At 41.9% G+C, this 12,484-nt stretch overlaps 1 protein-coding gene across 1 annotated transcript in view; it reads left to right on the forward strand.

Annotated features, from left to right (window-relative positions):
- The window catches only part of ADAMTS12 (ADAM metallopeptidase with thrombospondin type 1 motif, 12), a 390,158-nt gene that overhangs the window by 263,367 nt on the left and 114,307 nt on the right, over positions 1-12,484 (forward strand). The window contains exon 14 of the mRNA XM_010853830.1: positions 6,566-6,686. Within this exon, the coding sequence (XP_010852132.1) occupies positions 6,566-6,686 (121 nt within the window). The remainder of the gene's footprint in view (positions 1-6,565; positions 6,687-12,484) is intronic.

Below are 12,484 nucleotides of genomic sequence, written 5' to 3' on the forward strand. Positions count from 1 at the left end.
ATATATATATATATATATATATATATATGCTTTTTCAGATTCTTATCCACTATAGGTTATTACAAGGTATTGAATATTGTTCCTTGTGCTGAATAGTAGGTAGAGATCAATAGGTAGCATCTATACAGTAGCTTATTGTTTATGTATTTCATTTAGGGTAGTATGTATCTGTTAATCTCAGATCCCTAATTTATCCCTCTAGCCTCTTTCCCTTTTGGTAGCTAAGTTTGTTTTCTGTCTCTGTGAGTCTATTTCTGTTTCATAAATAAGTTACTTTGTATCATTTTTGTTGATTCCACATATAAGTGATATCATGGTATTTGTCTTTCTCTAACTTACGTCACTTATATGACAATCTCTAGGTCCATCGATATGGCTGCAAGTGACATTATTTCATTCTTCTTTGCATGCATGTTTCTTCATATGTCCAACTCTTTGTGACACTATGGACTGTAGCCTGCCAGGCTCCTCTGTCCATGGGATTCTCTAGTCAAGAATATTGGAGTGGATTGCTATTCCCTTTTCCAGAGGATCTTCCTGACCCAGGGATCAAACCTGTTATGTCTCCTGAATTGCAGGCCGGTTCTTTACTACTAGCACCCCCTGGTCTGAGTGATATTCTATTGCACATATACACCACATTGTCTTTATCCATTCATTTATTGATGGACATTTAGGTTGCTTCCACACCTTGACTACTATAAGTAATGTTGCTATGAATACTGGGGTTCATGTGTCTTTTAGAGTTTCTATGGATATATGCACAAGAATGGGATTATTGGATCATTTGGCAACTCTATTTTTAGCTTTTAAAGGAGTCTCTATAGTGTTCTCCAGAGTGGCTGCACCAGTTTGCATTCCCACCAATGATGTAGGATGGTTACCTTTTCTCCACACCCTCTCCAGCATTTATTATTTGTAGACTTTTCAATGATGGCCATTCTGACCAGTGCATTTGGCTAATTAGTGACGTTGAGTGTATTTTCATGTACTTATTGGCTATCTGTTTATCTTCTTTGAGAAATGTCTATTTAGGTCTTCTATTTTGTTATTTTATTTATTTATTTTTGCTGTTGAGCTGTATAAGCTGTTTGCTTATTTTAGAAATTAGTCCCTTGTCAGTTGCCTCATTTACTAATATTTTCTCCCATTCCATAGGTTGTCTTTTCATTTTCTTTATGGTTTCCTTTGCTGTGCAAAAGCTTTTAAGTTTAATATGGTCCCATTTGTTTATTTTTGCTCTTGTTTCCATTACTCTAGGAGATGGATCCAAAACAATATTGCTGTGATTTATGTCAAAGAGTATTCTGCCTGTGTTTTCCTCTAGGAGTTTTTGAGTATCTGGTCTTACACTTAGGTCTTTAATCCATATTGAGTTTATTTTTGTATATGATATTAGAGAATGTTCTAATTTCACTCTTTTACATGTAGCTGTCCAGTTTTCTCAGCATCACTTATTGAAGAGTCTTTTCCCCATTGTATAATCTTGCCTCCTTTTTCTTGTTAACTGACCATAAATGCATGGGTTTATTTCTGGCCTTTCTATTCTCTGAACTTCTAAGCTTATTTATCACAGATACAAATTTAAACAATGACTTTCAGGATGTCATTTATTTTTAATCACAAGTATGACATGCAATAAGCTTTTAAATATATGAACAGATATTCCCACCCCTCTTCCTACTATCCCAGCTTTGCAGTCTTACCTGCTGTCTTAAGACAGGATACCAGTCTTCCAGATCACTCACCCTTTTGGTAACCAGTTCTCTGACTTTCAGTTCCTTTGCTCTTCCCTTTTCTCCCAGTCAGTGCAGTTTTGGCTTCATTTCCTTCCCAATCAGCCTTGATGCCTTGAACTGTCATATCAACCATCCCTTGGTCTTCTCTTAGCCATCCATCAGCCTCTTACCCTAGGACCCTGATTCTGATCAACCTACCATAATGATTTTTGCCTTTATAATAAGTTTACTGTACACTTCTTAAAATAATAATTCGCCTTTGTGAATTCCCTTATAAATCAGTGTCTTTCACCCCCGCTGAGCCCTCAGGCTTCCCTGACAGTCTTCCCACCTGTCGTAAGTTAGCTTCCCTTCTCATTGCTCTCACCATCTTTCCAACTCCTCTTTGTTCTCTGTCATGGCCATTTTGGCCAACTCAGTGATTGGCTGAACAGCCAGGTGGCAATTTCTCTGGGCCAACTATCTCTCCAGAAGACCAGATCCAGGCTCCTGGCCCTTAGTGTTATGGTAAGAAAGCATTACTGCTGCTGTCCCATTTGTTAAAGGACAATGTCATTTACCTGTTCTCAGTTAAGCATAACTGGCCCTATCTTCACACTAAAGTTCCATTGGCTGGGAATGAATCTCATCTTGGAACCAGGCATTCTTCCAGTCTCTGCCTTTGCCAAGGGACTGCAGAAAGAAATAATGACATTCTCAGTGGATTAGGTCAAGGCACCAGTTGGTATTTCAGTCTTGTTATATGAGAATTTCCTAAGTAAAACAGTGTTAACTCATGATGAAAAAATGAGAATTAGGTAAGAAAATACGTTACTTATTTACTTACATAGGGGTAAAAGCCCCACTGAAAGACTGGGACCTGATTTCTCTATGTAATACTCAAGATAGGATACTCTTCAGTTCAGATGACAGGGCCAAGAACTGGTGATACACTTCTGCACAGGAAAGGAAATAGCCATCGGAGTAAAGAGGCAACCTACAGAATGGGAGAAAAATTTGCATACTATATATATAATAAGAAGTTAATATCTAAAACATATGAGAAACTCCTACAATTCAATAGCAGAAAAATAACCTGATTTAAAAATGAACAAAAGACTTGAATAGACATTTCTCCAAAGAAGATATGCAAATGGCCAACAGATATGTGAAAAGGTGCTCAACATCATTAAACATGAGAAATACAAGTGAAACTCATGAGCTATCACCTCACAGCTGTTAGGATGGCTGTTACCAACACATATGAGATAGTGAGTATTGGTGTGGATGTGGAGAAATTGGAATCCTGTGCACCGTTGGTGGGAATGTACAGTGATGCAGCCACTATGGAAAAAAATTAAAAAATTAAAAATAATTTAGTTTTAATTAAAATATTTAATTTTGATTAAATTAAAATACTTAGATACATATTTAACTTTAATTAAATTTAAATATTTAGTTTGTGATTAAAATTTAATTTTTACCATAAGACCTAACAATTCCAGTTCTAGGTATATATCCAAAGGAATGAAATCAGGATCTTAAAATGATATCTGGACTTCCAAGTTCATAGTGACATTATTCACACTAGTCAAGATATGAATGGAAACAACCCAGATGTTCATCAATAAATGAATGGATAAAGAAAATGTGGTATATGCATATCATAGAATATTGTTCAACTTTAAAAAAGAAGTAAATTCTGTCATTTTGGCAATATGAATGAGCCTAGGAACATTATGCTAAGTGAAACAGGTCAATCACAGAAGGACAAATGCTACAAGATTCTACATATAGGAGAATCTAAAATAGTCAAACTCATTGAGACAGAGAACAGTGGTTGCTAAGGGAACAATGGAGAGTTGCTGTTCAACAAGTATAAAATTTCACTTACACAAGATGAATATGGCTTGAGCTTTGCTATACAATGTATTGCCTGTGGTTAACAACACTCTATTGTTCCCTTAAAAACTTATGAAATGTGTAGATCTCATGTTAAGTGTTCTTACCATACACACAAAAAAAGGGATACAAGAAAACTTTTGGATCAGATGGATATGTCTATTGCCTTAATTGTGATGATGGTTTCACAGGTGTTTGTATGAGTCCAAACTCATCAAATTATAAAATTAAATATGTATAGTATTTTATATATCAGCTACACCCCAAGAAAGCTGTTTAAAAAAAAAAGAAATAGTGATAGGAAATTAGAGTGATTTCCTTTTGTAAAGAAATGCAGCCTGTGGGGTGGCTGTCTGACCTCCTAAGAGTCACCGGGAGGAGAGCCTTCCTGGAGTCGTCGTTGCATTGGTGGCAGCAGCACAGCCCACTCTGACCTGCTGAAGGCAGAAAGACAGTGTTATCCATCGTAGCCCTGTTGCCAGATCACAGGGCACGGAAGAAAGGGATGTCTGTTCGTTTTTCCTTGAGAGCCTTACAGGTTCTGTGTAGTCAGGAGGATGGGCTTCCACCTTCCAAGCCTTCGGTTCTGTACTCAGTTCAGCGTTGACTGTGCTGTGCGCGGCTGCTGGAGGAGCAGAGGGTGAAGTCTCCACCAGCACCATGTGCTGTGCTCTGGGTCAGCATCTGACGGGGGTGTGTTTTCTTCCCCACCCCTGCCCCCCGAGGGATGCAGGCAGATATTGGTGGAGGAGAAAGATGCGCTCGAGGTGTTTGTTTTTCTGAACTTCTTTCCTTTTTCTTCATGTTTTCCCACTATTTTTTGGCACTCCATGCTGCTTGCAGGCTCTTAGTTCCCCAACCAAGGATTTCACCCATGGCCCCTACAGTGGAAACTCAGAGTCTTAATCACTGGACCACCAGGGAAGTCCCTCTTCATATTTTTTAATCCATTCCCCTCTTGGTACAGATGTTTAAAAACACTTTACTATGTTGCAAAGTATGTTTCCCTGGCTCATTCCAAATTAGTGAAGAAATGAAGTCGCTGGGAATAGGATGTGTAAAGTTTAGCTTATTAGAAGATGATCAAGCTTGACATAAATACATCACTGGTGAAGGGCTGGCATTTTACCTATAGCCACTAAAGGCACATATCCAGACTGTTTCTTTCCTTTCCATCGTGATTAGTGTGATTGAGTTTTTTAAATCTCTTAGCATTTTGTGCGGAGAAGGCAATGGCACCCCACTCCAGTACTCTTGCCTGGAAAATCCCATGGATGGAGGAGCCTGGTGGGCTTCCGTCTATGGGGTCACACAGAGTTGGACACAACTGAAGTGACTTAGCAGCAGCAGCATTTTGTGTTTCCCAATTGAGTCAAGTGGCACAATCTTCAAACATAAAGAAAGTCAGAGATGGTTAAACTGAGGAATGGTGCCATTTTCTATCTGTGGGCATTCATCCTCTATTTAGCTAGTGGAGGGAGAATATATTTAAAGACCCAAATGGTTATTCCTTTCAGGCGATTCAAGGTGGCTTTAAAGTAAGAAAGGAACTTATCTTTGAGAGAGAGAAAAAAACTACTTGGGCACAATTCTTCTTCCCAAACAGAAAAGACAAATCCCACTAAGAGATTATGGTGTGTTTTCCCCTTTTTCTATCATTGAAATGTGGTTAAGGAATATAAGCCATAGAAAAGAGCCAGCAACAAAGGACTTCAGCGGAAGCTCACATGTTTCATGACTTTCCATCTGAATGTTACCATTCTTGGGTATCTGATGCCACCAAACACCCCAAGTTTAATATTCTCCTTTCCAGTATGGATATTGGATGGGAAAGACTTGGTTGTACTGGTAGGCAGAGGAGAAGGAAGATGGAGAGGGAAGGATGATGGTTGGGAAGGACCAACAGACAGAACACTGAGAAAGGATCGGGTCCAGGGCACATGAGCAAGATTAGTCCTGGCTCAGGGGAGAAACAACCAGTTTCTCCTGTGTAGTTGGAAGGAAGGAGGTCAGGATGGCTGGGATACTATAAGTGTGACGTGTAGTAGGGGCTGGGGTCATAGGAGGCTCCCAAGAGTCTGATGTGGGTCTGCATGGCCGAGATCTCATCCTGTGTGGGACTGGAGTGGTCTCAGCATGAAACCAGGAAAGTAAAGGGAGTGAACAACTGACTATAGGTGACAATGACTATAGCCACTGCATCATCCCTGGGAATCTCATTAGAGAGGAGAGGGCATGAGGTTTGCACATCTGAAAGAGATTCGCTGCTCCAATGACTCTTGATTCCAAGACGTTTTTCACTGTTTTGTTTTTGAAACTGTTTTCAATTCTGCTTCTGGCTCAGGGGAAACCGCAGACCCATTCAGTGCACACCTCGTTTCCCTCTAAGCAGTGTTTCCTTTATCATCAGTGGATGCTTTGAGTATTGCTCTGGCCGCCACCAGGAAAAGGAAATGTGTTTTTATAGACTCCATTTCTATTCTTTATTCTTCTTCGTGCCATGTACTGGAGAAGGAAATAGCAACCCACTCCAGTATTCCTGCCTAGAGAATCCCATGGGCAGAGGAGCCTGGTAGGTTACAATCCTTGGGCTTGCAAGAGTCGGACATGACTTAGAGACTAAACCGCCACCACCAACTGCCATGTACAAGTCAGTGGTCAGTATTTCTGTGTCCTAATCCATGTGAGTTAGTGTTTTAGGGCACTTTCCAGTTGTTTCTTGGACACCAAGTATGTATCTTGGCCACCAACTCTGTAGTCAATACTTGATATAGGAACAATGACTAGCGTGTACATTTTGTATGTAACATAACAAGTGTAAAACACATCTACCTGTCGTCAGCCCTGATCTCATCCAGAGCAAAGGGGGAAGAAGAGTCAGAGGTCCAGGGCAGGCGTGGCATCTCCTGCCCGTGTCACTCACCCTTAACCTCTCTTCTTCGCAGATGGTCGGCTGCGATTATGAGATCGACTCCAACGCCACAGAGGACCGCTGTGGTGTGTGCCTTGGGGATGGCTCAGCCTGCCAGACCGTGAAGAAGATGTTTAAGCAGAAAGAAGGATCTGGTAATAAACAAATAATTTCAGCGGCAGGGGACTGAGGATGAAGGTCAAGATGGAGTGCTATTTTTTTTTTTTTTAGCAGATTGTAACTTTTTAAGCAGATTGTAACTTTCACAGAATTCAAAATAGATATAGCCTTGACTACAAAGGCTCCTTGGCAGTTGTAGAAAAGGGATTGATTGCTAAGTGACTGCAGGAAGCATTACTTTGCACTAGGGATTTAAGATGGCTGAGTGGCTGCCCACAGGACCAGGTTTAATAGTGTGATCCCTGGGAGAGGATCCAGGGCTGAAGGCCAGTGGACCAAGACCTGAGGGAGAGAAGGGATGAAAAGTTGGTGGAGGAGGATGCAGACATGGGGCAGGTTCCATAATTGAGGGCAGAGAAGCCAACAGTGGGTTTAAAGGCAGAAGAATCAGGATGTAGCTTTAGGACCAGAGGAGAAGCAAGGCAGGGTTACTTCAATTTGCTCTTATTCCCAATCCCTCCCCATAAGAGGGTCTCTCCCAGTGGTGCCTTAAGTCTCTCCAGGTGGCTTCTCCCAGCTAACATGCCCTCCTTACCCACACCCCACCCTTACTTCTCCATGATTACCTTTTTTGAGATTTCTTCCTTTAACAGCTTCAGGGTACTAATGATCTTTGGGGTTGGAGAGCTCATCACCCTCGCTCCTCCCCAGAAATAACCAGACAGGAAAGGGAGAATCATTAAGCCAGTTACATTATATGGGAGCCAGTATGGAAGTTGTTGTACTTCAGAATTTTCCCTGCCCAGGAGAGTAGGAGTTGAGACAGTACAAGGCAGCTCTCATCAATCATTGCTTGAGGCTACTCTGGGGGGGTAAGGGGTCCAGTGGTTGATTCTCTGGATTCCAAGGAAAGCAGATGCTGGGAGTAGGGAGGCCAGTGTGCTCCACCCAGGTAGAGATGGGACAGTACCCCTGTGTCCGGGCTGGGGTGACACCCAGGGCAGAAGTCGGATCCTGGGGCACCTCCCTTCTAGACATGCTTACCACCTGGGATGAAGTGACTAAGTTCACCCAAGAGACTATTCATTAAGTGACCTGTTGTTCCCTAGTACACATAATAGTGGATAACCCAAATTTAACTTCCATCCCCATTTTTTGATCTTTGGCTATTGAACCAGGAAGGTAAAATTGTAAAGTGAAATGCTTGTCCTGCCCTTTCAAATTACCGTTGCGGGATTATATTTCATGTCTACTATTTGAAAGCTTTATTATGCATGAGACATCTTTTGCATTTTACTAAGGATGTGAATGACAACCCATTTATCTTAAGTGTATGGTCAAGTGTCCTGTGATAGCTAATATTTATTCAGTCTTTACAAAGGTGTTATGTAAATGATTTTGTTATTTAGATATGACCTTATTTACTTGGATTAGTAAAAGTCAGACTTAAAATTGCATTCCTTTATTTAACCTCTTTTCTTTCTTTTTTGTGGGGCTTTGTATCTTTGGCCTCAGAATTGGTATGCTTTTAACATAATGGTGTGCATGCTTAGTCTCTCAGTTGTGTCCCACTTTTTACGACCCTCTGGACTGTAGCCCACCAGGCTTTTCTGTCCATGGGATTTTCCAGGCAAGATTACTGGAGTGGGTTGTCATTTCCTTCTCCATAACAGAGCTTCCCTGATAGCTAAGTTGGTAAAGAATCCGCCTGCAATGCAGAAGACCCCAGCTCAATTCCTGAGTCAGGAAGATCCGCTGGAGAAGGGAATAAGCTACCCACTCCAGTGTTCTTGGGTTTCCCCAGTGGCTCAGCTGGTAAATAATCCACTCGCAATGTGGGAGACCTGGGTTCAGTCACTGGGTTGGGAAGATGCCCCAGAGAAGGGAAAGGCTATCCACTCCAATATTTTGGCCTGGAGAATTCCATGGACTGTATAGTCCATGGGGTTGCAAAGAGTCGGATACAAGTGAATGACTTTCACTTTCACTTTCTCCATAACGTTATGGTAACTCCTTTGAAAAGCATAGTTTTCAGTCTCAAATCTCTACCACTTAACCTTTTAAGCCCTTAGGAAATCAGGCTTTAGTTCTGGGATCTCATCTCTGCCCTGGTGTCCTAGGGGTGAGGAAAACGGACCAGAAACATCTTGAGTTTCCCTCCCTCTACCACACCTACCTCAGAAACTGCAGTCCATCTGGCTGTATGCCCACCACTAAGCATTTTTATCCCCATTGCCTTTCTGCTTTCTGATAGCTCTTGGCATCCAGAGAGTGTGTCAACTTTATGCTGTTTTTACCCTCATGGCTTTCTCAAAGCCCTCTGGCACGGCCACCCACAGCACAGTGGAGAAACCCAGTAAGCACTCATTCTAAACTCTGCGGCATCAGTTAGGGGTCTGTGTTCCATATACCCACTGGACACTGGCCAGAACCCACTTTTGCTACATGCCCAATAAAGCTAGAAACATTGTAAAGAAGCTGGCTGCCACCACCACCACTCCCAGATTGAGTGAGGCTAAACAGTGATGGAAAATTTTGTGAAAGGGAATCAGATTGTATTGGAGAGGATGATTTATGCAAAGGCCAAAGTCAAAAGAGAAAGTTCCTCTCCTGGAAGACACCCAATGTATTAGTTATTTTCTGTACCTGTTTACATGCTATCTTGTGTTGTTGCCCTTTTTGCACCTTATATTGTATTCTTTTTTTCTAACACAATGCAATCTGAAGACTGAATTGTCTTTCAGGCTTTTTCTCCACTCAGCCCCAAATCAGCAAACACAAAGGATATATATGAATATATATATATATATAGTAGGTATTCAATTTACTCATGTAAATTTCAGTGAAAAAAGTCTTTCATAGGGTGGATTCTATATTCCTTTGACAATAAAGGAAGCAAATCTTTATCCTCTAGTTATGTTGACGTAATATCTCAGTAGGTATTTTCTCCTAGATGTCCAGCCTGTGGTTTTGCTGGAGTGTTGTAACTCTCTTGTAGCATGAATATTATTACAATACTGCATACCCAGTATTAAAATATTGGGTTTTTAAAAAAATAAATAAATAAAATAAAATATTGGGTTTTAGTCACTTTCTGATTCTAGCCCAAAGATTGTTATTCATTTGCTCAGTCATATCTGACTGTTTGCTAACCCATGGACTGCATCACACCAAGCTTCCCTGTCCTTCACCATCTCCTGAAGTTTGCTCAAACTTGTGTCAATTGAATCAATGATACCATCCAGTCATCTCACCCTCTGTCATCTCCTTCTCTTCCTGTCTTCAAACTTTCCCAGCATCAGGGTCTTTTGCAATGAGTTGGCTCATTGATGAGCCAGCCCAAAGATGGAAATCTCTGAATCCTTCCTCTTTTTGTGCATGTCCTAAAGTATTCTTTTCTCTTTGTCTCTCCACCTAGAGCTGCTGTTGTTGACAGCAAGCTGGTCACGAGGGTCCCATTTGCCCTCAAGAGTCTGTGGCTTGTGACAGTTCCTTCTGGATAATTATTCCCAGAACAAGTGTGTGTTCATAGCTGTGACACGGGACTGTGATTGATGGAAGATGGCTTTGTTATTCCAGGACTTGTGCATTAGATCCCCAGAGCCTTGCTATCACTGTTCTTAACCATGACCTTGAAAGAAAACCAGGTATCTTTCTTCTAAGGGAAGTAAGAAACACCATCAGGCAACACTGAAAAGAAATGAACTTGGGCAACAGGTGCAGACTAGCTCTTGTGGCAAAATTATCTCCATGACTAGGAAATAACAAGAATATGTGCTCAGTCACTCACAAGGAGTCAAGAATCCTTCAAAGCTTGCATGGCCAGACTGATCCATGGCTTCTGCCTGAGTTCCTCTCTTTTTGTCCTGCTTTACTCTGGCTGTCAGCTTTTTATCCAGAAGTATAGGTGAAAAAGTCTGCATTAGACATGTCCATGGCAGTCATACCCAATACCTCCTCCTCTCTGGCTGCTGCTGCTTTTGATGATGGAGGCATGAAATACTGGTCAAGCCTTTTTCTATATTTTTTGTGAGTGCTTCTAAGAAACAGAGAGGATGATGTGGAGTTGAAGTATGCTCAGAGGCAAAAAGACTGGGTTACTGGTCTAGATTGCCATGGACCTTGGGGAAGCCACCCCTCTGGGCCATTTCTGAGGCCCCTTCCAATCCTCCATGGTATATTTTGTTGTCCCCCATTTCCAGCACCAAGGCTGATCATTTGTTGATATCTAAGTATTGAAGTTGGGCAGAGTTTTTCGGAGGTGTCTTTATTCATGGCTGCCCTGGAATGTCCCAACAGCTGTTTCCATCTTTCTCTGGGAAGAGGAACTCTGCTTAGTAGATCTGATGCTGCATACTAGATGGTGACATCTAGTCCTTTAAGTAAGACCATGCTTGGGGAACAAAAGGGCTATCCTCTTGTAGACCCTCCACAATAACTTCTATTTCCTCTCATGGAGAAAGAGGAAAAAAAAATGGCATCTAGGTGTAGCACATGGTTACTGTGATGGAAAGTGTCTTCAGTTTGAAGAACTTAGGCCCAGAGTACAGGAACTCCCTGGCTCATTTGTTCATTCACTTACTTGCTCTTTTACTTGAGAAACTTAAATTGAGCACCTATTGAGTGCTTGGCATGGGGGACAGAATAGTGAATAAGATGGTAACTCTTCCCACTGCTTGTTTCCTTACACTATCTGGGTGATGGAACCACCAGGAATCCACTGTGACATTTCGCTCTTAGGGAGAATTTAAATTAGGAGTCTGTTTCAAAAGGAAGTTAGGAGAATATAGAGCCATCTTCTTCCAAGGGAACCCTGGGCTTGCCACCCAGAGCCTTGGCCTTCATCCCAAACTCCTGCAGCCCATTCTCTTTGGTCTAGAACACTGACCGCTTGTTGCCCAGCTCCTCAGCATGATTTATTTCCTGCTGCCTAATCTCCTTGATTCTATAATACTCACTTACCTTGATCTTTAATATTCAGTTCAGTTCAGTCGCTTAGTCATGTCCGACTCTCTGCGACCCCATGAATCGCAGCACGCCAGGCCTCCCTGTCCATCACCATCTCCTGGAGTTCACTCTGTCTCAGGTCCATCAAGTCAGTGATGCCATCCAGACATCTCATCCTCTGTCATCCGCTTCTCCTCCTGCCCCCAATCCCTCCCAGCATCAGAGTCTTTTCCAATGAGTCAACTCTTCACATGAGGTGGCCAAAGTACTGGAGTTTCAGCTTTAGCATCATTCCTTCCAAAGAAATCCCAGGCCTGATCTCCTTCAGAACAGACTGGTTGGATCTCCTTGCAGTCCAAGGGACTCTCAAGAGTCTTCTCCAACACCACAGTTCAAAAGCATCAATTCTTCAGCGCTCAGCCTTCTTCACAGTCCAACTCTCACATCCATACATGACCACAGGAAAAACCATAGCCTTGACTAGACGGACCTTTGTTGGCAAAGTAATGTCTCTACTTTTGAATATGCTATCTAGGTTGGTCATAACTTTCCTTCCAAGGAGTAAGTGTCTTTTAATTTCATGGCTGCAGTCACCATCTGCAGTGATTTTGGAGCTCAAAAAAATAAAGTCTGACACTGTTTCCACTGTTTCCCCATCTATTTCCCATGAAGTGATGGGACCGGATGCCATGATCTTCATTTTCTGAATGTTGAGCTTTAAGCCAACTTTTTCACTCTCCACTTTCACTTTCATCAAGAGGCTTTTGAGTTTCTCTTCACTTTCTGCCATAAGGGTGGTGTCATCTGCATATCTGAGGTTATTGATATTTCTCCCAGCAATCTTGATTCCAGCTTGTGCTTCTTCCAGCCCAGCGTTTCTCATGAT

This window comes from Bison bison, unplaced genomic scaffold (genome assembly GCF_000754665.1).
Source record: "Bison bison bison isolate TAMUID 2011002044 unplaced genomic scaffold, Bison_UMD1.0 scf7180017864331, whole genome shotgun sequence".
Lineage (NCBI taxonomy): Eukaryota > Metazoa > Chordata > Mammalia > Artiodactyla > Bovidae > Bison > Bison bison.